This window comes from Nyctibius grandis, chromosome Z (assembly GCF_013368605.1).
Source record: "Nyctibius grandis isolate bNycGra1 chromosome Z, bNycGra1.pri, whole genome shotgun sequence".
In the NCBI taxonomy this organism is placed as follows: domain Eukaryota; kingdom Metazoa; phylum Chordata; class Aves; order Nyctibiiformes; family Nyctibiidae; genus Nyctibius; species Nyctibius grandis.
In genome coordinates this window covers 7,168,156-7,195,156 of record NC_090695.1, presented here as the reverse complement: position 1 = coordinate 7,195,156, position 27,001 = coordinate 7,168,156, and the positions used below count along the sequence as shown (strand labels likewise).

Sequence of the window (27,001 nt, the reverse complement as noted above, 5' to 3'; positions counted from 1 at the left end):
TGGCAGCATTAGACAACGTGTGCTTTGTCCAGGTAGCCAGAAATCAAATGATTGCTTTTTGGGTTTCTTTTGTTCTCCCTCTTTCCCTTTTTTCTTTTATTTCTCTGTTACACAAAGTAACCGGGAGCTCCAAATTTGAACAAACTACGGGTTTCATCCTTCTCTTAAAAAATTAATTTATGAAAGGATCTGTGTTTGTGCATGGTGCAATGTGCTAAAAAATCGTTCTCTAGAGGGAAAACAAAATTTTTTGCAGGAGGGTGCAGAGTGAGGGGAGACACTGCTATTTCACTTGACTCGGCAGGTTGTGTCTTATCCCAAGTCACATATATCTGTCCTTCCTCTACCTACTTACAGTACAAAATGTCATCTGGAAAAAAAAAAAAAAATTAGTCATAATGTAGCGGCAAAAATGTTGCCTGGAGAGTGTGCCTGCTGAGAGCCAGACGCAATTTGGAAACAGTAATAAGTTTCCCTTGATATGATTATTTTCACTCTGCTTTAAGGGGGAGAGAGGATGGAGAAGTGTTTATTCCTAATGGGAATGCCCTTGAAAGAACAAGTAGGCGCAATCAAGGGAAAAATATACATATTGTGCAGTTAAGATTGCAGTTCTTCTACAGAGTAGAATAGATTCTGGTTAAATTAGAAAAGAGGTGGAATATGTGCCTAAGTTCAGTGCAGCAGTACTAGCCCTGCAGCAAACGTCAGCATCTGAGCTGTGATGAGCAGTGTGTGGTGTTTGTGGCATGAGATTGTTTTAGGGTGGTTAGTCAACGTCTTCATTAATGTAGCGAGAAATGCAAGACACTTGTACCAAATGTATACTATCCTTAATGCAAAGAATGCATTAAGCACCTTTTTTTTTGAATACTGCTTCTTATGAGTAACACAGCATCATTTTTCGGGAGGAAAATTAAAAATGCAGCTATGTAGCATTGCCTCCATTGGATGTTGAAAGTTGTATTTTGGTTTTGCTGTCTCCCTTGGCAGTATCCCATCCCTCCTGCCTGAATAAAACTGAATAAAATACTATTGTGCATTTGTGGCAGTCTATAAATAAGGTTGCTGCAAAATATGAGAAAATTCTTTTGATGTCCTAAATTGTGTCATTATAATTATATTTTTTTAGCATGTAAAGGGTAGTTGGGGTAGTTCCTTTTGTACTTTAGAAATATATCAGGACCAAACCAGTAGACTTTTGAAAATGGTTTGGAAGCTGTGAAATATCAACTTCTCCCTTCAAAAAAAAGTCCAGGTGGATTTGAAGGGGGGTAAAACTGCAGGTGTGAATGATCCTTCCCCAAGCCAGTGAAAGAAAACAAAAAAGTGGAGATAAACGGAGTGATTTTTAACTGTTTATTACTTGTTCACAGTGTAAATTCCCAGTGTCAGTATTGTACTGCGCCTGGTGGTAATGAACGTTGTAACATTTATCTTTGCTTTTTGTTACTTATATCTTTTTTTACTTTAAATAATTCCTGATGAGAGGATCCTTGGTAAATCAGGGCTGTGTATTCCAGGTTGCCTATTACGTTAGTGTGAGTCTGATGTATTATTGAAGCAAATCAGTAATAAAAGATTTAAGCCTTTGTCGGTTAGCTGTAACGACTGCTAGCCAAATTTCTAACTGTTGTTCACCCAGTGATGTGCTGATCTGCCTTGTCCCTTCCTCTGATATACGGAAGGGTTTTCCCATAAAAAAGAAAATAAGAGGAATATCTTCCCTGAGCTGTTGGGAAGGTGGCAGCAGTGCAAGTGGAATCTGAAGGGGTTTGTACTGGTTATTATAGTCCAAAAGAAAAGCAAGTTGTGGTTTTCAGACTTCTTTGAATTTGTGGCATGAGGCAGTAGGTGGTCATACATGATCCATTCTAGTCTTGATTAGCTGATATAAGTGAATCTGCTACCTGCTGCAGCAGTGCCAGCCTCCATACGTTTTCTGTGACGCGGTAGTGTGGAGTCTCCCTAACTTTCCTGCCAAGCACCGGGTCAGGACGTGCTGTAAACAGCTGATTCAGATTGTTCTCTGTTCGGGACCGAGGTTCAGAAGTCTGCGCTGAAAAGCGTTTATTCTGTGTCTGCAGTGCATTTTCTTTTGATTGTAGTTTGCCCAACTCTTACTTTTAGATCTGATCATTTTTAGAGTTCTGTCGCTGCCTGTGTATTCTGCAGCATATTTAGAATTTGTATGTTAAAAACAGCGCGAGAGCATCTTACCCAATATCAGTGTAAGGTTGACCAAATTAGCACAGGTTTAATTGCGTATTGCCTGTATATACTAGACTTTAAGAATATGATTTTTTTGGTGACATTTTCTTTCAATTTCAATACAGGCCACAGAAACAAAGAACAATTTGTAAAAACTTTTTCAACTAAGGTCAATCTTTGGTCAGTCAAGATGTTCTTTTATGTGTTTTGTTCTGCGTTGATGGCTTTATTGTTTGTGAATCTGTTATCTTGACTCTTGCTAGGAAAGAAAATATTATTGCTAGTTCTTGACTCTTGCTAGGGAAGAAAAGATTATTGCTACTTCTGAATTTGTGCTCAGACTCTACCAAAAATGTGATCATCCTTTTGAAAGGATGGGGTTTTATGAAGAACTGTGAGGAGAATTTCATACTTCAGATAGCCAAAAAAAAATACTTGTCATTTGAATGAGAACATACAAATCTGTTGGATTTGAGCATGATTTGATGAATTTGGCTTCTGGGTTGCGTGTTACGTGAGAAAAGCTGCAAGGACTGACGTACCATAAACATCAGAAAAGCTGGGCAAACTTATATGAAGAAAAAGCCTAAAACCCCAAATACTAATACTTTCCCAGTGCAGCAGTATACAGACTTAGCAGTGTCAATGAATATTGTTCTGCTAGTATATTTCTTATTTCATGCTTCATTTTCTCTTCTCCCAGAGCTAGAAGTGTCATAAAGTGTTTTGCATTATAAGTACTAGGGATATTGTGTAGAGACAGTATTTGCCATGTTCTAAGAAATAGAAGGTGCACAGTGAAATCTAAGAAATTGAATAGACAGTTCCAGCTCTACCATTTTGCAAAAGAAATCAGCAAGAAGTAAACATGTAGGCATCAGGAAGAAACTGTGTCTGTATGTTGGTACCTCCCCTCCTTTTTCTTTACCTTTTCTTTCTTTCCCCATGCAATAAAACTGATAGATGCGTTTGTTATAGATAGGTCTGTACATAGGCTTTGCATATTAGTGTTCACAGTGGTTAATGATATTTAGGTTCAGCCTGGCTATCAAGAGGCAGGGAAGGGAAAAAATACCATAAAGTAGTGGCTTAGCTTCTCTCAAATGGGTTTTAATTGAGCTTTTTGTGATGAAAAGCTAATGCTAGCTGTTTCCTACAGATGACTAATTCTCTCTTCCAGTTGTAAACCGAGGAGACAGGACTGTAGTCAGAGAAGGCTTGTAACAAATATGGGAACAGGCATTTGGTTATTGGCTAAATATTTAAAATACATTGAGTTATGCTGGGGGGAGGAAAAAAGATACCTATTTTTGTTACAGATTATACACTTAAGCGTAACAAATAGGAACACTATGGCTGGTGTTAGACAAATATTTCTAACAGGGCTGTTTCCTGCTGTAGTTCTTGGAACAGGAAGTAAACATCTGTATCAGAGAGGATTTGCTATTACCACTGATAATTGCAATGATTCTCTTCTGTGAAAGCTACTTAACTCCAACAACATATTTAACACCATATTTTAACATATTTGTATGGCAAGCATACAAATAAGGTCTATTTTCGGTAGTATTCTATACCTCTTTTCTGCATTGATCAGCTGTAATACATTCTGAGTACTTCTGTGTATCACTGAAATGAAAGATTTTACTGCATGTTAAGAATGCACGTTTATGCTGCCAGCTTCTTACGTTTTTTTTCAAGGTTTCTTTGATCTAGATATGGTGAGATGGAGAAAAAGGATAGTCCCAGAGACCAATGGTGTTCAAAATACCAGTGTCTGAAAATGTTGCCTTGGATTGGTAAGCTTATTCAAGCAGAACAAATGAGAACCAAAAATGCAGATTCCATCAATAAGTCTGCACTTCATGTCTCGCTGAAGCAGGGAACATTAATAGATCTTATGTTACTCTGTCTGATTAGCTGTATCTGGAAAAAACGAGCCTTTCCGGCTGATGAGTTAGAGGTATGTGCTTTAACAGTCACAAAGAAAATGTGAAGAAGTTGGACAATGTTTTCTAACTGTTCCTATTGTTTATATTCTTATTTGAGTACATTTAAAGAGGGTTGTAATGTTTATTTGTGAATACTTTGTGCTTAGGGCTGGGGAATCTCTCTTCTCACAAGGGTTTCAGGGTAGGAAGTTGTAATATTTGCAGTAGTGCTCAATTTGTTCTTATCCTCCAAACTGGAAAATATTTACCTCCTAGAACATGACGTAAGTGTGCTTTTTCCCACCCTTCATTTAACATCCTTGGAAACTCTGGCAGACTGATAGGCACAAAACAGTCACACAAGAGTCGAGTTTACTCAGAGTAGTGTAAATGGAAGTGACTCTGTTAGTGAAAAAGCAAAACAAGAAAATCTTTGTATCACTTCCTACATGGCTGAGTCTGTAGTGAGCTTCAAAGGTCTTGCATCTGAGGAAAGTGATGACATGAAGAAAGTATTCAGTGTGGAAGATCATGTAGAGATCAAGAGAGGAAAAAAAGTCAGCAAAGTAATATTTCTAAAGGAAGCCTTGTATAAAAGAGAAAAAAAGAAGATAAGTTGGAAACTATGTTTAATATTACAGGTTTTAGGAACAGAAGGCATGAAGGTGAGAGCTCAAGGAGGAACCAAAAGGAACAGTTAAGACCATAAATATGTGATGATTGTAGCAGGATGTGAAGTAAAAGAGAAGCTGGATTTTGTAGGACTGAGTGAGGAGTGGATCACGAACTTCTGCATAAGGTACTGAGCAGAGAAGCATTACATCACTGAGAAGATGAGGCTTCATCCAGCACTTGTTATGAAATCCGAGGGCATGTGTTTGTACTGGGGGCAGTTCTGCTGTTATGTTTCATGTTTCTCTTAGGGGTGTGTACACAGCCTTTTTGACTTGGTGCTGAGGTCAGTAGAGGCTGCTTTTGTAAGTGAAACTCAGCAACATCAGTCTCGCTTTGAGAACCAAGCCTCACTAACAGATCTATTTCTAGCTCTTCTAGTTGTGAAGAAGGTGGCTCTTCCTCTCTCAATCAGTATGCTGCTGAGATGCATGGCCTATGGCTATGTAGACTGAAAAAATATTGAAGAAGTCTGAACTTCAGCATTCATCTTTGAGAGGTGACTAGACTTCCTTGCCTCTGTCCATCCATTTCAACACCAGAACTTCCACTGAAAGTTAAAACTTGTCCTAAATATAATTCAGAGCCTCATAATAAAAATGTCATGTGGTTAACCTTTAATACAATGTAACATTTAAAGAATAGTTTGCATCTTTTGCTGGTAAATTACTACATAAATATTTAGATTAGGTGTGAATAGGAATGTGGCATTATTTATGGCTCCATATTTCTCTGGCATTTCAGATGCATGGTTGTTTTGCTCCTTAATAAATGCAGACATTAAAAGAACAAGCACATGCAAAGTGCTAATTTTAAAGCTTTGCAGCTCAGGGGAGAAAAATCTCCACACGTTTTGTTAGAACTGCTTGTCATCTCCTGTTGCATGATAGAGAGAAATCATTTAAAACACTTGCAGTTGGATTAAGCTCCTTTATTTCTGATACTTGTCATGGAGTGACACGTCTCACCTGCTAGTGCAGATTGGTAGCAGAGCAACCTGTCAGATCTGAAGATGTTTTGGCGCTGTCTGTTCCTTCTCACTTTAGAGGCAGATGTGTTATGGTACAGTTACTGCTTTAATTTTTGCCCCTATCTTGCTTCCGTTTTCTCTCACCTTAATCCTTGGAAGGGGAAGGCAGGAATTTATGAAATGTCTTACTGATGAAAATTGTCAAAAAAAAAAGAAAGGAAAGTGTAGGTTACTTTTTTTCTGGTTTAGCTAGAGTTCAGACTGTTCAGGAGACTGACCACAAAGCTACATTGCCAGTACAGGGCACAAGAGTTCAGAAAATGGTCCTGAACTAATAGCATTGCAAGCTGTTTTGGAAGCACTCTGAGATCTGACACGTGAATTCTCTTACTTGCGCTGAACAGACTTCTGTGAAGTTACGTAAATCACGTCCCTTTTCCATATCTTGTCTTCCCCTTTATGAAATGTGACCTTCCTTGTAGAGTGAACATACAAGGATGATGAGAGTAGGTCTGTTGATACCTGTAAGCTATTCAGGTACTGCAATGATGAAGCTTCCTAGCCGTTAGCACAGGAGTAAGTTTCCACTTGAGATGGAAAAGGAATGGGTGTTTCCTTTATCTGTTGAAATTAAGGAGAGATACTGAGCAGCTCTGCTGCAGTCTTGGCTTTGAAATTAATCCTGCACTTCAAAAGTTAATTCTTTGGGGGCTATCAGTCCTCCATGGTCTCCATGATGTTTATCAGTGAGAACACCTCACTGAATGTTCATGCTTTTGTGCCTTGGGCTTGTCACAAGTATTACTTGAGACCTGTAGGATCTTGTGTTCCAGTTCATTCCTCTCTTGTGTATTGAACTTCTGCGAGCAAAGTAGCTCTCTAGATTTATTATTTTTTTTTAATTTATGGTCTTCTTTTTGAAAGCCAGTTACTTCTAGTGTGGGGCCCTTGCAAGGTATTCACATACACAAATTTTCCTTTCCTGCTTGTTGGCAAGAAACAGGCATTCCCATATGGCTTGGTGTGCAGGCTACCTTGATGACCTGTTGGTCTGGAAAATACCCCTAATTTCTTTGATATTTATAGGCCTGTATTATATAAAATCTTTTAGTGTTGAATATTTTTTCCAATTTCCTTATAGTGTCTTTGGTTTGATGGCTCAGAAATTTATTATAATCATGGGAATGTACTTTACAAGAAGGCCTTCTTAGTACCTGATCTGACTAAGCTCTTCTAAGCATGTGTGGTGAGCCCTGCATTATCTGCCGACCCACTAGATCACAGATTTTTCTGGTTTTGTTTATATGGAGAGTGGCTGTATGCATGGAGGCATCTGACTGTGATTCTCACTGTATTGCAATAAGTAAAGAATTTGCCAAAGAACTATTTGCTTACTCAAATATTAATCCTGTGAGAGTAGGATATCTGAAAGTACCATTTTCTTGCTGCCAGTAACTGTCTTTATGCAAACTCTTTTCAGCTATTTTTTCTTCTCATGAGCACTTCTGAGTTTAGATTTTGGAATTCCTGTCTTCTGGAGTAACAGCCCTCCAGCACTGATATCCTCAAGGCTAACACTTACCCGTGTTTCTCTAAGAGTAATGGAGAACTATGAGGAAAAAAAAAAAAAAGTCATAGCTATGGAGAAGAGGTTCTCTCTCTTCCTCACCAATACATTAAACTTCCTTATTTTTACACAACTAGCTGGTTATCTTGGTATGCTCCAGGTAAGAAGCCAAGAAGACCTCCAGAATGGCAGCTATTCTTCTGTGGTAATAAATGTGAGGATATAGGGATGAGATGAGTGTTTTTTGTGCAGGATATAGAACTTCCAGAGCCTTGAGAAACTTGTTTTTACCTCAAGGCATGTGAACTTCCAAAAAGACAAAAGTAAATGTGAACGGGTTAGTGTCACTCTGGGGATAGGCCTGTCCTGGCAAGACCCTTTTTCTAATACAAAACTAATGAGCCAAAGTAAGCATCTTTATCTCCAAGAACAGCAGAAAAATCCCAGGAGCTGTACGTTTGACTCCTGGAAGTTAAGCCTTTGCTATCAATACTTCCCAGTAGAATCATACCAGGTCATACATTTTCTTCCTCTTCAATAAATATTAACCATTTAATTTGGAAACCTTTTTGTTGGATTAGGGTAGCTTCAGAAGGTCAAGTGTGCGGGAGAGGGAATTTTGTTAACATGCTTTCTAACAATTTGAGTGGTAGCAATTCTCTTCAGATGGTTGGAGAAGAGGTATCTTCACTATATTTAGCAAGTTTTAATATATTTAACCTGTTAATTGTGGTATGATGAGAACATAAAACGTGTGTACCATGTGAAACGACCAAGTTTGGTGTCTTAATGCTGACAGTGGCCACAAGCATGTGGCAAAGTATAAGGACAGGATAAGCAAATAGTAATACTTGCCCCCAAAAGTCTCCCCATGTCCAGAAACCTGTAATTAAAAAATTCAGTCAGAATGTTTCTCTGTGTTTGATAGCACTGGATGGATTTTTTCATTGTTATGAATTTGTTTAGCTGAGTCCATGTAAACTTTACAGCCTCCTGCGGAGAGCAGTTCCACAGCTTAGGGGAACGCTGTGAAAAACCTCCTCCGTTTCTTTGTCTGGAACCTGATGGGTAGAAGTACAGAAGAGCTTGTAAACAACTGAATCTGTTTGTTCAGTTGCTGGACAAATGCATGTTCTATGTCCTGAAATGCTTCCAATAGACATTTTCTGTCTTGCTGAGTCCTGTATTTATCGGGCTCATAACAGTTCTCCTGTTTGTGCAAGAATAAGGGCCAGCCTCGTCCCTTTGGTCGACTGAGAATGTAAAACTGTATATTTTTCCTTATCTGATTCCCTCCCCTTCATATAATATTAAGGGACATTGTTCTCCTCTGTCCTGGTATATCTACAGACACAAAGTGGTGTATTGTTTGTACCATACAGCTTCATTTTCTTTTCTGATGATCCAGATCTGAATAATTTTAAAATGCCTGTTAATTTGAGGAGCTGTTGTTCACTTTACCTCCTCTAAATCTCAAATTATCAGGAGGAAAGAATATCATTGTTCCTTAGGTAGGGAAGGTAGAAGTTTCCTGTCTTGTGTTTCCAGTATGCGGATGTGTCACCTTTTGATCTGGATGTGAGGGAACTGAAGTCAAGAAATGAAATCCAGAGTGCTGGCAAAACAAATTATTTTTAATTCCTCTCAGTTTTAAACAGCCTCGTGTAGTTTACATAGCCATATCTTCCATTCTGAGCTGTGAGGCTTATTGTAGAGTACTGTTATTGCAAAAAAAAAAAAAAGCCTACCCCCAGGAAGAGCAGCAGAACACGCCCTGTTTCAGACAATACTATTTGAGACCTTAGTGCTGTAAATGATGGAGAAATGTGCATGTATTAATAAAGGGTATAATAGGTTTCAGTGAAAGTGGGAGATAAGATGTGTTAATCTTGTATATTAAATAGTCCTACAACAATGAACCTTATAATGAGGCTGTTATTAAATCTTTTCTTCACTGGCTTCAGTACAGTGAAACCAGTGCTTTTTAGTTTGGCATGTTTAAGGCCAGCTTTGACAAGAAAGGACCAACTTTGAGGCCTTTGGTGTTGTTCTGAAATGCTTATCTAATTAGAGATGCGTACAGCACGTGACGGAAAAGAAAATCTCTGGAGCGCTCTGGCATGGAATACTTTCCTTTTTTGGGTTTGGGGACACCTCCTTTAAAATTAGTATTGGTGCGCTTGTATGGAGTTGGATTTGACCTCAGCTGCCTTTTAGGAAAAGGAGCATTGCATTTCTCTCGTCAACAGCATGCAAACAGATTGTGTTCTAACAAGGTTAGAAAGACTGTCAAAATAGCAATAGTTTTAAAAGAAAAAAATTAAATTATCTAGAATGATATGCGATTTTTACATTCTGTGCTCTTCTAGCTGTAACACTGAAGGCAGTTCCATAAGAAGGGCAAGATTTCTTGGCTTGTTGGTATTGTGTGTTTTTTTTTTCCTGTTTCCATCCAGCAACATTTACAGATTTTCGTCTTGGTACTTGCACCATTTGCAGATAGTCGGATTAAAATCTACATGCTCCTGTCTGAGTAATGTTCTAGTTTAAAAGGGTGAAAAAAAGAAAGTTGGAATACCCAAGCCTGATGCAGACCGGTACAGAGAGGCAACCACGTGAGGAAGTGGCAAACAAAAGAATTCCCCGTAGCGGCCAGGTTTCCTTTCCCATACAGACATGAATGAGGAATCTCGTTCTGAGAGTGGTGGGAGCTTGGCTGAAGCTCCGTCAGCATTATTCCCATTTTAGGGCTGTAAGGAAAAGGTTCAGTGAGAGACATCAGGTATATAATATTAAGAGTGATGATTGATTGTTTCCCGCAAGGAAGCACCAAGACAGACACCACTGGGTATTCTCAGGTGATCCCCATTCTGATAGTAACCGAGGCCAAACCTGATTAGCTTTGTTATAAAATGAGTTGACGTTTTGTGATTTTACATTCTCATTCTCTGCGAAGCAGACACCTTTTTGATTTACTGTGCTTGTTCTTTAATTGAGATGGAGGTGCTGTAGCTCTGCTCTCGGTAAGTTCAGGTTTTACATTTCATTTCTCTTTTTACCTCTTCACCCCCTTCTCTCCATGCGTCTGACTCTGAGCTCATATTTTTATCCTGTTAAATAACTCCTCTTACTGCGTCTAAACATAACAGGCTGAGCACCTTTTCTCAGATACCTCAATTCCCACAGGGGCTAAAAGCACCTTATCTCTCCTCAGGCTTTTGCCAGGAGCTCCGTTGTCAAATTAGAGTAAAAAACATGGCTGTTTTAATATAGAGTAGCGCTGATATGACAAATGGTTTTGTGTAAACAGTCACAGTGACTGCTGTGAAAGATTTATTTTTTTAAAATTCTCACCAAGGCCTGAAACTAAAACAGCAAGTGTGCTAAGTACAGCAGTGACCGCCTGTGTGGATGGAGGGGAGCGTCGTTTGAGGAGGAGCGGTGGCAGGAGGATTGCACGGTGGATTTTCACGTCTCAAAGTGCTGTGTTAGAGCCCTCTCAGTAACAAAATTAACCTCAAAAGGTGGCCGGGGCTGGTACTACCCAGCAGGGTCACTAGGTGGAGCGGCAGGTCCACGTTTGCCATCGCAGGGGCTGACCAGTGCTTGTGGCGGCTTTGCAGATGCACATATGGTAGAATATTATCATTTTATGGTTACAATTATGAGCAATTTGATAGAAAATGAAAGCTAAATTATGCAGTGTTCCTTTTATTTGTTTAATTTTGCACTCTAAATATGTAAAAGGAAAAACCAGCGCTCTTTTTGTGTGGGTGGTGATAGGTGCGTTACCTTCTTTTGGCTTCATATTCTCACACGGCACAGGTTGAGATTATTTTCTGTCATACGTGATGAAACATGTGGTGTTGTTCTCAGATGCTGGGACTGTTTTGCACAGAAATTGTGTATGGCTGAATCTCCAGGCTCCTTTTTTCCATAAAAAAGGATCATACATTTACAGGCTGATAGACAAATACGTAAGAAACAAGTTCCTTAACAGTTTTCAGTGGAAGAGACTGGGTAGCTGTGCCGTCTAAGCAAATGCCAAAGGAAATCTTTAAATGCTGAAAGTCGCTATAGAAGTTGGCAGAGCTCCTCTGAAAGAAGCGAGTATGTTCTGAACAAACTCTTTCTTGCCAGTGAAGGAAAATCTCCTGCTGTTGCAGTTCATAAGACTCAAGTAAAAAATTTTTATGGCCAGTGCCAGGACCAGTAGCTTGTTCCGATGATCTGTGGGGTCTGTACTTTGCGTATTCAAGTTCTTAGTTTCTGTCGTCAGATTCCTTATGTTCTTTATTATGAAAATACGTGTTTTAACTTGCCTTTTGTGTGTTGCATTCTTCCCTCCTTTTCACTAGAAGAAAGTTGTTAGCAGAGCCAGCCTGCAGAATAAACCTTTATTTTTTTTTCTTTACTTGTAAGTATCCTTTTGTTTGTATTAATGAAGGTAAGGCTGGAGATTTGTTTTCCACTTGGAATGGAAAGTGCAAGCTCCGAGATGGTATTTGCATTTATTGATCCAGGCAGATCTGCTGGCATATGATGGCGTGTGATATTTTTGTCCTCACCCACCTTTGAACCAGAGAACATGGCAGATAAGCTGTCCAGTTTGATTGGCATATCCTGTGGAAAGGATTTTCAATACATAGGATCAAATCCTGTACCCTAAACTGCTTTTGCATTTTGAAAGTATGATAGAGACATCTCTGAGTTCATGTGTTATGTTGGGAATTAGTTTTAGGTTTAAATGCTTTCCTTGCTCTCTTTAAATCATACTGGCTATCTTTTTGTTTTGCCAATTTTAGATGCACTGTATTTACATTATGCATCTCAATATTTTTTCAGTTTGTTTAAAGCTAACTTGGGAATTTCATCATCTGGATAGAAGAGAGAATCTTGGTAGATAGTATAAAACTCAGTCTGTCTATAAAAGAAATTAGAAAAATTACAAGTACTAGGAATAAATCATCCTGGAGAATTTAACCAGGGTAGGAAATCTTGTATCTTTTATTGCTCTTTTTTTTTAGGATCAATTTTAACAGTTGCCCTACAAGTGGTATGGGTGGAGATGGAAAGATTATTTTTTGAAAATAGCTCATTCAGATGTTTAGGAAACTGTGTTTTTTATTTCTGTTCTCACCTGACATCAGTAAGTCCAGAGACTAGGTTTGAATTTCGTGTTTTACATATGCTTCCTGAAAGCTCCAAAGGACTGCCCCGGCTTTGTCCCTAACTCTGTTCGTAAATCTGTAGCTTTTCTTTAGGTAGGTAACCATAACTTAACTAATTTGTATGCGCCATATGCAGTCTTGGCTCACTTCAAAGTGTAATCAAGTCATGAACTAATTACAATACCATATTCCCAAAGAATGTAAATTTAATTTCCCTTCAAACAGAATGGGAATGTATTAAGCAATTCCTTTATAGGAGAGCTGTGGCATTCAACAACATAATGCTGATGCTTCAAACAGAAGTGAAGTTCTTAACTTTTGTGGACCTTGTGACCTTTTTCCCCTATGCATCTTCCCTTTTTACTCTTGCATTTTGAGTTAATTTACTGACTGGATAACAACATTAAAATATTCAAGTGTGAATTAAAATGTAACTGTTGGGCTTCAGATTAGCGATCACTCTTTCTTATTGTATGTGACTTGCTTCTTTCTAGTGTTTTCAGAAATGAGCTTCCTGAGGATTTTGGATCAGAAAGAGATTGTGTTTTGAATTGAAGGCTCATGAGGTTCAGACCTGCACAAGATGATTTCTTTTAACACATTAAAAAGTGAATGTGCAGAAAGTTCCCTACAGGTTCTTAGCATCACTGTGCCAAGAAGTCCACATAAACTCAGTTATATAAGAACGAGCGAAGTGAAGTTGTTCATAAAACATTTTATTACCTTCAGTCTTTGCAGCATCTTAGAGTTTAGATAATAAACCTTCATAGAAGTTACTAGTCTTTACCCTTTCACAGAACAATGATTCACATAGGTTCAAGCCACTTGTTTTATTTCTCTTAATTTTAAAGGCAGAAGAAACGTGTTAGGGTTGACTTTGATCCGTGCCTGGATAGTTTGATTTCCGAAATGCAGTCCTGTTGTTGCTTTTCTGAGATGAGATTGTCAAAGCATGGGACTGTATAAGTATTAAACACAAGCTGTATTTTAAAATTAAATGTGGGTCAGCTTCCAATGAAGTATGTAATTGTTTAATGCTGAAGGAAAGAGCTTAGCATATCTTAGTTTATATTTTAAAGTGTTCCTTTTAGATGTTAATTCATTAATACCAGCAGTTTATTTTTATTCATATGACTTTTCATATGTAAGTAGTTGAAGCTGCATTATTTTAATCCTTTCTTTGGTTAGGAAGAAGAGAGCCTGCAGGTGGAAATCAGAATGACATACATATTGCTTCTTTCCCAAAAGGCACGGTATCTTTCTCCTATTGATGTGCAAAATATTAAGGTAGAAAATAAACCTCATTGCCTTGTGTCAAAATACTGAAAAATATATGCTTGGGTGATGCACAGAAAAATGTGGACCCACTTCAAACTGAGCACACTTGTAGTGGGGTTTGCCACGAGGCTGTCATGGGCCTTTGGGGCTCTGCAGACTCTGCAAATTCTGTTCCCTTGTGTTATGAGCATTTAAATGTAGCTTGAGCCATATTGTAGATAGAGGTATAGTATTATTTGGAGACCCAGCTATGCTGGGTCTTGGCCTTTGCTTGAGTTTGGTGAAATGCTTTCTTACTCTTGCAGCAGCATTTTAAGGCATTTTTGGGCTACCGAGTAGCCGTGCAGTGGGATGCCATACTATTACAAGGTGCCAAAGTTATAGATGCAGAGAAGTGTCTATTAAACAGATGTGAGCTTGCTTTGACATTGTTCAAGTTGCCAGAAACAGTCCAGCCCACATTCTGGAAATGGTGTAGTGTTGGTGTTGCACCAAACTAAAAAAAAACTCTGCAAAAACATCAAAGCAAGGTAAATTACATCAGGCATGAAGTGCTTGATGCTGTGTACTGTGGCTGTGCACAGGTCCTTGAGTAGGTCTGGCTTATACACCCCTAGTTGGAGGGCAGGCAGACAAGCTCAGGTCTGCCTGCAACTTACCAGAACAGATTTTTCTTTGGAGACCAAAGACCTCTCTTTCAGTGCTATGCCTAGCTTCAGCAGCCTAGTGTCAGTGGTACTTCCTCAGCATCTCCTTCTCAGTTTTTTCACAGCCTTTGTCTTGAAGGGACTACCTGAGGCAGTGAAGAGAGTTCGGTTTTTGCTGAAACTGCCCATGTGATGATAACTAGTCAGCTTTCTAGATGCACATCCTTAAGCAAGGATTAAAAAAAAAAATGTTTTGTGGCTACTAGGTCATGATTGCAGATGTCAAAAAGCATTCTTCATCATGTGCTGAAATCACATCCCTGAAAGTTTGTTGTATCTCTACCGCGAAGTGTAAGTTATTGCTATCCTATTTAAATTTAAATCTAACTTCTGCCGGTTTGACTTTTTCCTTCCTTTGCTTGCTTTATTCATCTTTGCATATCTCTGTAATAGCTCTGAATCTCTAAAGAATCTTCCGTTGGATATAGAGGCTGATGGGACTGGAGCATCTTGTTGCTGAGATGGAGATTTAGCTCTTGCGTTCTCGTCCGGACATGGATCAGAGTATGCAGCCTTGAATGAAAGGACGGCCCAAGTCTGAGCTACAGTCAGGGACTGTAGGAATCAGTCATCCCTGGGCATCTTGTTCGATGCTTGGGAAGTCCCTTAGGGCTTGTCTGCATGGGTGAATGCAGGCAAACTTGCACTCTAACCGAATCGGGTGCAAGATGAATCTGTTCTGTTAGTGCTGTGCCTGAGCTGTGCTAACTTAGGAGCTGGTTTGTGGAGTGTGGGACTGCTGGGCTGCACCTGTGTGCACAGATGTGCACGAAGACTCCCCATGCCACAGTTTTTCTGTGTGTAAAAAGGGAACACTAGAGTTTATGACTGTCCCAAAAATGCTTGTGACAAGCTATTGAGGAAGGAATCACTAGGTGAGGAGTTCTCATAACCACTCTGAGAATACAAAGCCTTTGTTATTAGTTCAATTGCCAAAAAAATCTCATTAGTTTTGTTTTCCTCCCTTGATAATAGTCTCTAGAAAACTTTTTTCCAGCCTCAAATTCACGTGATTGGAGGTGGCTTTAATTTTTTTGTTTCTTTATTTTAAAGGAAGGTAAAACCAAACAATTGTCCTTGAATGATACAGGCTAAAAAAAATTCTTTCTTTTTTTTTTTTTCCCCCTTCGTACACGAAATGATTTGAGAAAGGCAGAACTTCAGCAAATAGCCCTTGCACAGTGGCCTGGTATTGGCAACATTTTGAAAACCTTGACCTGAGAAGAAGAGACCAGTGGGTGTTAGAACTGCTGTAGTGTGAACATTGCTCACGAGAGGATGTGGAGGCTGATGTGTAGAACTCAAAAGCTTTCTAGGAAATCGCTGGATGCTCTAAACCACAACACTTCAGATTTTAAGCTTGGCTTCACTTACAGTCAAAGAGGCAGTGGAAACGGTGTACTGGGAACAGTACAGGAGGTCAGTGGGTATGCTAGAGATTGGCACTTTTTCTCCCACTTTTTTTTTGCCCCCAGATTCTGGAGAAGCAATGAACTGTAGCTGTCTGTCCTACTTCAGCTTGAGAGGGCTAAAAATATTTCAGCAATGAGTAAGGTGGGAGTAGTTGGTGTAGTCATAGAGCAGACTTAAAAGGCTGAGGCTTAAGAGTGGAGCTGGAGAGAGGGTAGGCTTTGTAAGGTGGATGGACCCTACCAGACAGGTCGCTGCTGCTGGAAGAGGTGCCCCCCTCTCCCAGCAGCCTATTTGCTCTGCTTGCTTTGTGCCAGCTCTTGCTCTTAACTGAGCCTTTGCTCGCTGGTTCAGTTTGCTGAGCCCTCAGGGTGAGAGAGGTTTGGGAGGGCTGCAGAGCTGGTGCAGGTGAAGGTAGTGAGACTCTGAGGGGTGAGTGGGAGTGTGTCTTTGGCAGCTGTTGAGCATTACATTGACTGTGCCTTCTCATGAAACCTCACCTCTAAGAAAAAGCTCTTTGTTCCCTGCCTAATGTCCCACTCCCTGGAAATCTGTTCCTGGCCTCGGTAAGCGTGACACTGCTGCAGGCTAGCAGTCCTTCTTCTCAAAGCCAACTCTATCTCCACTGAGGTTATTATCTCTTAAGAGCCATAAATGAACTCTTAGTTCTGTGACTTACATTCAGTGACAACATTAACTAATTTATTCTATAAAATATGTAGTACTTGGAGTATAACATGTAAATGTGGCTGTGGAAATCTTAACCTTTGCATTTCTGATTTTGATTTTTTTTTTTGGTCACCACCACCCCCCCTCCCCCCCCCCCCCAAACCCTTAATACTTTACTAACAAACTGCATAAAATTTACTGCTTGGGTACGTTCGAATGCATATTTCTTGGACATAAAGCTACCATTCAGTGAAATGCCAAGTACCGCTTCTCTCGGGTAACTAACATCTTGTAAATCCAATATTTGTGCTCGTGAACACATGAAGAAATATCTGATGCGAGCATTTAGGCACATTACTTTTCTCTGGAATGCAAATCTGTAGGACTTGTTGTCCTATAGGTTTTTTTTCACCTTTCTAACATTTTTTAAAGCAGATTATGAAAATATTTATCATTACCTATGTATTTGTCTAGAGTCTATATTGCCATAGTGCATGTGTGCCCTTGTTATATCTGAATGACTTAAATATTTTTGTGGCAGTGTTGTATATTGCCTGGCTAATTTGTAGGGGAAAAAAAGGAGATCATCTTGCTGCTTTTAGCAAAAATTCAATAGTATGGAAGAGTGAGATCTAATATTAAGGCTTTTTTTCATAAGAGCATATTCTGCAGTAAATGTACCAGCACATTATGGAGAATTATCGTACTTAAAGCTATTCTGCCTGTGTCTTAAATGAACAATTTTTTTTTTTTTTCCTATTTGAAGCTTCTTGTTTACTTACTTACTAAGCAAAGCAAGGCTATGGACTTTTAGACTATGGTGGCTGTAACAGTATGTTGCTTAGTGTAGAGTGATTGTGTGAATGAACAAGGTTTTAATCTTTCGGTACAGGAGGTTTTAACAGTTACAGTGCTGGCTGAATCTTAGTTCTGTTTCAGGGATATCTCGTGTGCCGTTCAGGCTCATGTTGGCTGCTGCCCTTCCCACTCATGATCACGTAACTGACCCTTGGACAGTCAGGATTTCCCTGCATGCTTTCCTAATGTTAATTTTGCATGTCATGTTTTAAGCTGTATTTTAAATAAATTTGGCAGCTGCAAGTAAGAGGTGGTGGCATCACGTGCACAGCGAGGGCTCTGTAAAAAACAGTTTGGGCATCTCTTTTATGGTACACTTGCACCTGGTATGTGCTAAGCTTGGGAGTGAGGGCAATCTTGCCTAGCCTTCCAGCAGGACTGATCTTAACGCTGTGGCAAGAGCGAGGATGGGTGCATGGCCATCAGTCGTGTGCCCCAAGGCCATTTAGGGTGCTCATTCCTTGTGCCAGCAGTGTGCTAGCGGGAGGGAGACGAGGGTAAAATCTGTTTTGTGGGGAAGGGGTTGCTGGAAGCAAAGTGAATTAAGAGGCCTGTAAAAAATGTTAAAGATAGGACTGTCTGTTTTTATATTCTGCCACATAACATGGGTTTAAATGAATTTCCCTATAATTTGTCTTCAAATACTGACATTTAACTCTTGGGCTGTATAAATGAACTGGCTTTTTCTAGAGTAAAATTCATGCCCTGCGTCCAGGCTAATATGTTCACCTACTATAAACATTACTGCCTATGGTTACAACCAGAATAAAAAATTCCTTTTATATACATCATAGCTGGCAGAGACTCCTGAGACCACCACAAATCACTTCAGCCTTTGGTGCTCTCTGACGAAATGAACTAAAATGTAAAACAGCTCAGGCTTGAGGCAGGCTGGCTCTGGAAAGCAATTAGCTTGTTTAGACCATTGTTTGTACCCTCCCGTATTTCCAGGTGCTGAGCAAAGATGTTCTAGGAGCAGTCCTGATTGATTTAAACATGGGGGTTTAATAACTTCCCATTCCTTCCTAAAATGTTTTGCTTATTCTCCTTTTATTTAAAGGAAAGAGAAACAAACAAACAAAACCCTGGCAAGGCCCCCCCCCTTCCCCAAAAGAACAAGAAGAAGAAGAAACAAAAAAAAACCCCAACAAAACCAACAAAAAACCTCAGGGTCATAACAGGGAATAACAAAGCAGTGAGTTATTTATGCAGCCATGATTGGCAAAAATGATTGCAACATGAATTTGCCCAGAAGCAATGATTAGATCATAAAAATGTTAAGGAAATCTGTAACTCAACACCATTTTATAGATTGAAGAAGTTTTTGTTCCCTACCTTAATTGCGGTGACTTGTTATTAAAGTATTTATTCAGAGTAATCTCTTTGGACAGCGAGCCCTTATCCCATCTGCATGCATAATTAAAAGTGAGGGGGGAGAGAGGGGAGCATAAATGGTTTACCATGCTACATGAGCAAGGGAGGGAATTACACAATGACAGGTGAAGAGCAGATTTATCTCCTGTTGGAATTTCAATGCTGCAAGCAAGGCAGGACACTGTTGCTTGCTAATATCCTTGCAAACACCACAGTTGCTGCTTCTCCGGATCACTGTCCAAAAATCATTGCTCCTCTCTGAAAGGCCTGTAGTGCTGCATCTGTGGCCGTGGGTTTTGGAGCCATTGTTGCTCAAGCAAAGAGATTGGATTTGGGTGTGTGGGCTTGTGAATCCATGTCTGTGCTTAAAAATGGACTATTTACTTACTCGGCTGGCTATTCATTTATTTATAAATAAACATTGGTAGTGTCTGGCTTTGCTGAATACAAATCAGAGGATTGTAATTGTTCCAACTGAAACAATGTCATCACCTGCCTCCTGCTGCTGTCCCTTTTCCAATGATAAAAGAATTTGGTGCAATTCTTCTTTTTCCACTCTCTGAGTAGAAAGAAGGTTGTACTTGAACATTCATCTCTAGGTAGATTTATCATCATTAGGCAGTACTCAAACACACAGTATCTGTTTTTAAATTGAACTGTTATGGATTTAAATCAGATTTACACAGAGTAAGTTGGTATATATTTGACTCTATTCACTAAAGACTATTTTTCCCTTAACTTCTGATGTCTCACCTCTGCAGCAGCAGTACAGAGAATGCCAGGAACTTTTGAGCCTTTATCAGAAGTACCTAGCTGAGCAGCAGGAAAAACTATCGTTCTCCCTTTCTGAACTCAGTGCTGCCAAGGAAAAGGAGCAGAAGGTAAGCTCTTTTCTCCCATCTCCTTTTTTAATGACATCTTTGAAACATCTTTTCTCTTTTACTTGAATTGCAGCTTTAAGAGTGTTGTATTACATTATACAATGTTGAATACTGTTTTGTGATTGGCATCCCATGAGTGCTTCCCTTAATACATGGACTGCAGGAAAACAAAAAAACACCCAAGTTTTGGGTCAATAAAATGGGTGAAGTTAATTGACCGTGTTGTAATGGAGTAGGAATTATAGGAACCCATGCCTTTGCTAAGGAAAAAGTTAAGATGCTCTTGTGTTTTCTGTCCTGTTTCTTGAACAGTAAAATAATTGCAGTCACTATAGATACAGCATTTCAAATTTTCCCTGTGGCTTTTGATGATTGAAAAGGACATTACAGATGATGTATTTGGTCAATAAGTGCTTTCTCAAGTCTGTAAGGCAGCCCATCTGATTTGAGCTGTTTATGGAAGACCTATAATTACATATGCAGTTTAAAAACAGAAAATGTGGACTAGCGATACGACGTGTTAAATTAAGTGGTAAAATGTTTCTCAGATGCGTGCACCCAAAGACTTGAGAACATGGTTGCTTGAGATTTTTTTCTGATAGCTCGGTACTTGATTTGCATCCCTGCTGATAGCAGATTATATCCTGGAAATGAAGGCTACTTATGCAAGTGCTCTGCCTAATGTTCTTACCTGCCATTCTCTTTCAGTAGCTTCAATCTGCAGATCTCCAGGGTCTATCCTACCTAAGGCTATGCCTTTTTTATAGGTTGGACCCTTGATCCTTTCTTTTGCTGGAGGAGCCTGAAAGGCCTATAACAGGGCTAGAAGTGAAGTCATCGGCACAGAGTATCCAGAAGGTGGCCTGGTTCTGGCCTCCCAGTGGTTCTCTACTAACAAAATCGCACAGACAGGTCCTATTTCTCAGGGGCCTTTGAAGGAAGGGGTTCATTTTTAATTCTGTTCAGGAAGCAGGTAGCAGTATTTCCCTGACTTCACTGGCATCAGGAATCTTTTTTTTTTTATCCTGCTGATGTTGTTTTTTTTTTTTTTTTGTAAAATATGTTGTTGGACATTGAGCCATTTATCAGGCTTTTAGCCTTTATAAACATTTCATTTCCATTCTTTTGTATTTTTATCTGCCATCCATTCTGTGATGGTGTTGAGCTCAAAACAAGTACCTTCTTCTCTGAGAATGGATGATGCCTGTTTCTTGCCTGTGATACACAACTTACTGGACATCTCTGTGGAAAAGTCCAGAGGAGCCCGTGTAGTCCAACAGCACCATGGCAGCTGTGCTTGGGATGATGCCAGTACTTCTCCCAGGTTTTGCTGTGCTTCACCTTTCACCTTTAGCCTTTCAACTTTAAATACACGTCTTGTACTAGGTTAGCACCTAGTATAAAGGTATCCGGTGTAATCACATCTACAGAGCTGAAGTATAGAAACAGATAATAGGAAACCTTCATCCCATTAACTGTCAAATCAGCATCTGATGGTACAGCAAACCACGTTCATCCCTTCTTGTTCTTCTCTCTTCTTAATCACTCCATCACTGTATACACAGAGACTTCTCTGAACTTGTTCTCCGATTTCATGTGCAAAGTTCTATCAAGCTTATCTTTGATCCTGATATTTCTTTTCTCTATACTTACAGGTACTTTTGTCCACAAATGCAAGTTCAGATATTATATTGAGGTTTGCTTGACATTTAATTTATGGTTACCTAGTCTACAGCTCCAGCCTAGCAGGTCTGAAATTACCCTAGCCGTCTTGCCCTGTGCAAAGCTTTGTAGGCATAGATAAAAACCTGTCAAAGTATGTTTCGACTGTTTTTTTCTTATAGCTTGCAAAATATTTCTAATGTTTCTAGCCTTCCTCTTCAATTTTCTCTTTCTTTGCAGTCCTAGTAGGCATAGAGGTGTTTATATCTTGAATGCATTTGGCTTTATAAATGGTTACCTTTTTTTTCCAAGGCATGTTTCTCCTTACAGCTCAGAAACTGTGGAGAGATTTGCAGGACTGCCTCGTTTTGCCTATTCTTTCCCTAACACGCTCCTTCATGTGATAGCTATCAAAACCGAAGAAAAGTCACTGGGCTGCTTCGTGTTGGACTGTTGTGTTATTTTCACATACCTTTTTTTTGTTGCTGTCTTTTTGTCTCTTGTCTTAATACCTGAACTGTGACCTCTTAGGGTTGTGATAGGTCTCTTTTTGTTCTGTTTTAGTGTTGTTTTAGCACAGTAGTTCAGGCTGGCTTAGGGCTTGCGTTCTGGGTGTCTGCCTCGATGGGGAATGCCACGTGGGAATGCAGCAGGGAGGCATTTTTGGGAGGAGGACAGACCCAGAAAACTTTCCTCCTGCTCTGAGTGCTGCCCAGGCCAGCTCGCTCTGCCCTGCTGAAGCTCTTATGCTCTCCCTCTTTTTGTTTTAAGCTGGACTTTGGAAAAAAGCCACCTTGTTTAAATATTAAGCTAAAGGAAGTCTTCCTGAGTTTTGTTCGAATCCAGATCCATTGGGAATATTTTCCCTATTGTTTGTTTTTGGCTGGGCTAAGGAAATCGTGGATCTGTCTGGCTTTAAATCAATGGATACTAGCTTTCCACCACATTTTCACTTCTTTGAACTGTCTAGGAGAGGTAATCAGCATTTCCTGTTTCAGATGACTGCTGATGTTACTGGGGCATCTGTGCTGCAATGTAAGATGTTGTTCTGATTTTCCTATATCTTCAGAGGCGTAGGACTGCACAGTTATACTCTGTACTGAAGCACTTCATTGTTCTGCCTGTTATGAGCTGTTCTTTCTTGTTTCTATTAATTTTCCACTCTTTTTCCTCCTTGTTTGTTTTGATTCATTTCTAATGCTACACCTGTATCTTAACATCACCTGCTTTTTAGCTGTCTGGCTCCCTCATTCTTAATGGACAATAATACTGACAAAACATCTGTGGCATTGCTGCACAAAGAGGTGGAGTTGTATGGGAGGCGAACGACTGCAGTAGCTGTGTGCATGTGGCTGAAATGCAGCCCTGGTTCATAGCTATATTGAACTCATGCAGCTTCTTTGGTGTTAACTTTTATTTTTGTCTGTTTTAGCATCCCCTAATGGTAGCAATAATTCTGAAATCACGTTTTCCTCTTACCTAATATTGCTTCTTTGTAACGAATGTCAGCCCTCAAAATTTAAAGAAGCATTCTGGTAGCGGTGAAATAAAATTGCTGGGAAGATAGTGGTGAGATGATTTAAGACAGAACTCTCGTGGAGTCAATAATCAGTAACTGGAACATGGAGCTTCCTCTTTTTGTGAGATAAAGTTAATTCCATTTGAAAAGATACTTAAGGTGACATGAATTGAATTATTCAAACTGGCCTTCTCAGCATTAACTCTAGGTTAATATCTCATGATGCCTCTGGTTTCATTATAGGAGTTTTAAGTACATAACTTTTTATAATAAATTCAATACCTAGAAGCCGAACTGAAATTGGTTTACCTTCTACCAACTCATAAAAAGAAGCATTAATTGTAAAATGAATATTAAAGTGGTCACTAAAGTTGATTCAGACAGATTCAAAGAGATAGCTCTTGCGTAAAAGAAGTGAAGAGCTCTGCTGAACAATAGGCTTCTGCCCTGATGTTAATAGAAAATACCATCCATATTAAAATGTAGTTAAACTTTGTCTATCAAAAATCATTTTTGGATGTTCTTTCTGCAGCTCCCAAATGTTCAGTCTTTGCCATTTTCAAAAGCTTTACACAGAGATGTAAAGAAAATTGCCCTTGTTCTATGTAATCAGGTCTGACCTAGTTATGTAGTTGCTGCTTCACTGCCATCTCAAGCAGTTTAATTTGTCAAGTCTGGCTGATGAATCTGTAGATGTTCTGCAGCGTAGTGTAGGACTTGAGTCACAAAGTTGGACAGGCAGCTGAGTTTCTGCAGGACTGGGATTCTTGAGCTACTTCACGTAAAAGAAAGATAATACCTGTAGTCTCAGCATTGTCTGTTAATGTTAATCTTTCCATTTACAAGTACAGCTGTCAGCTTTTGTTTCTTATTTGTGGAAGATTACCAACACATCTGCTAATTCCCTTGATTTGCATAGATTCTTGTTGTGTATGTGTTTTAAGCTTGGGTTCTTCCCCCTGTGTAGAAATGGCACAAATATGTGGTGGGATTGTAGACAGAAAGCAATATCAGGAATTTATTTTCAATGGGATATCTGTTCCCCCCCTTTCTTGTGTATTATGTCGTCTGCCTCATGTTTGGTGTTTATATTTCAGTAATGCCAGAGGCCCTCATCAGGAACGAGGTACTGTTGCGTAGTAAGCACTGTGCAAGCATACTGAAAGACATGGTCTGCTCTGGGAAGACTGTAAAATCTTAAGTTGATTAACTTTTGGGGAAAGGATAATTTTTTTTTAATGTTACTATTTCTCTTGAATCACTTGTTCATCTTAAAAATTGTTGACACAATTACGGTCTCATTTCACAGTAAAGTCCAAAGAAAGCCACTTCTTGCAAGGACTAAAAAGCTTTATTTTCTTTTCATGTCAGTGGCTAAAATTCTTGTCCATATCATTGTCATTTTTTGCCTTAATAAGGGTGATTACATACTAAAGCTTCAAACATTGGGTGTTTGATTTATTATTATTTTCCTTTGTAAAAGATGTTGAAACAAGACAATTTTCAGAAGCCCTTATTTGCTGATTGTCCCCAAACTTTCCCATTCCTCTTTTTTTTCAACACAGGTCTCCTTTAAACACATTCTTACCTTGCTTAAAGAAAAAAAACAATCCCACATATGCAAAGAGTTTCGAATGCTATAAGGTAAACCTGCATGATAGAATTGATTTTGTCTGTTTACCCAGCTGTACAGGAACAATGGATGAGCCCATCTGAAAGATACTTGAGAACTGGGATAATAAATAAAGAACTAATTTGTCTGTAGACCCAAGGGTATTGGAATAATTTTACAAGGCCGGACAGAGACAGAGTTTTCGCACGAGTAAATATCGGGAATAGCTTTGCCTTACCTGTGTTACTTTTGGCAAATCCTTTGATCTCTCTCTGTTCCTCTTCTCTCTGTAAAAGGGAGATAATGTTTTTGTCCTCATTCTTTCTGTTTTCTATTGAGAATATCAGGTTTTGGGTGTTTTTTTCATGGTGTTCAAAGTGATTGGCAATGGTATTTCAAACTTAGGGTTGTCTGGAGTAGACTACCTTGTAATAGGATGAAGAAAAATCATGTTTTTTCCTTTCACCTCTAGGTTACTAAGTCATAGTTAATTTACCTGCCTTTTCTAAAAAATGCTAACACCAAACAGCAATGCAGATGGACATAAATATTTAAACGAAAGGCAAACATCAGAATTGAAATATCTGCGTGTTGCTAACATTCACAATAGAGCTCCATCTGCACTCAGTCCCCTGGAAATGTGCGCCATAGTAGAACCGTTTGGCTTGCATAAAAGCCCCATCTACTTGCATGCTGTGAGTGATGCTGTATTCGTGGTGATAAGCACTTCCCTCTCAGCTCACTGCTTAAGCGAGGTCTGCGCATTTCACTGCTTAACTGAGGTCTGTGCCAGTTCACTGTCTCTTTGTTCTATTGTCTTTAATCAGCCTTGTGTCTAGTCTCTTTAGGGTCTTCTGGTTTTCTTTTCTTTGAAGATGCCTCTTTCAGTTTCATCCACTTGGCTTTAAAAACTGTCCCTCTTGTGGAAATCTTTTCCTTAGGTGGACACTCCTTTCTGGTATGTATTTTTCTGTTGCGGGATAAATCTGGAAAGACAGTGCCTTCCTTTGCAGCAAAACATTCTCTTGGCCTTGTAGACTTCTGATGGTACTGTTACTATTGTGAAATGATATCTCTGGATGTTTATGAGAATTTAAGAAATTCATAGCAGGGCAGCCTGTCCTTGAGAAGTACTTTACAAACTCTTAGATCAGATATTGCAATTTCTTCGGTACAACCCTCGTAGTGGCTCTTGGGGGACGACACCATTGTGACTGTACTCAGCAGCATCCTCTCAATCTCCCTCTGAAGTGAGACTGAGGCTTCTTCAGTGAATGCAAGGATTCATAAGACTACACTTGCAGTCAAAGATTTTGTAACACTACAGGCCTTGAGGAAGAAGACTTCTGTTCTACCCTTTGTGGAGTTGCCTGTTTACCTGACAGCCATTAGGACTGCAGACATCCCAGCTTCCTGCCCATATGCTGGGACTTTTGGTTGTATAGTCCATTTGACCTATGTATTTGCCCTTCGGTTCTGCTCTCCTTGGCCTTTTTCAAAAGTTGAGAATCTTGATCATTTTCTCATGTACTTCCAACCTCCTTGATTCGCCAGTTTCTGGTAACAAACTTCTCATATTCCTCTAAGTGTGGCAGGTCCTATATGCTGCGATTGAGATTACATTCCTGAAGTTCCCGACTTGTTGAAAATCGGTGCTGAAGACTTAGAAGCCTAACTCAACAAGCAGCCTAATGTAACTTTGAAGGTGGCCTTGTTTTGATGAGGTTTGGACCAGATAACTAGCAGAGTTCACTTCCAACCTAAATTTTTCTGTGACTCTATTCTGTATTCTCTCTTCACCAACCCTATTCAAGAGCGATCATCCTGTGAGTGCCTGTTTTGGTAAAAAGTGAAAATGCTTCTGGGCCAGTAGCAATAGTACAACAACTGGACACTTATTTCTTAAAGTGGAAACAATTAGAGTTGCTATTTCTTGCTATTGAAATGAACAGAGGCTGTAGACTATTCTAGCACTTCATAACCTAAATATCTTTATTCATCAATTTAAATGCCAGACAGTGTGATACTAGTGATTATTATATTGAAAAATAAATTGCTTAACATCTCTTGTCTGCAAAGCACACATTTTTGTGTGTTGATCAGGTTATTTAATTACAAATGTCTTTGTTTAATGAAAGCCAGGTGATTATCAGTTCAGGGCACTATAGGTTGATCTTTGTATGGCAGAAAGATTTTTCATGAGAGCCAGGGCTGTAATTTTCTTTCAGCTAAGAAGGTGGGAATTTGTTATCTGTCTGTACCAGAATGATTGCCTGCAGAAATATCTCTTTGAGTTAGTTCTGAGTACTGTAAGATTTAGCTTGAGTTTTTCATTTTGAGCTGCAAAAAGTTCAAACTTAAAGTTTTTCTGATGCATAGTTTGCTAGTTGAAGTTTATAAGGACTCTCCTCCTGGGATTTTATCCACCATAGGACAAATTTGTAAAGTTCTTAAGACAGCTGGACTCATTTCCCTATATAAGCAGAATATATCTAGTGAGGTGACGTCA

At 39.3% G+C, this 27,001-nt stretch overlaps 1 protein-coding gene across 2 annotated transcripts in view; it reads left to right on the top strand.

The window, feature by feature from the left end:
* The window catches only part of KIAA1328 (KIAA1328 ortholog), a 178,675-nt gene that overhangs the window by 49,631 nt on the left and 102,043 nt on the right, over positions 1-27,001 (top strand). For both annotated transcript variants that reach the window (XM_068423024.1, XM_068423023.1), the window contains one exon: positions 19,572-19,699. In XM_068423024.1, coding sequence (XP_068279125.1) covers positions 19,572-19,699 — 128 coding nt within the window. The remainder of the gene's footprint in view (positions 1-19,571; positions 19,700-27,001) is intronic.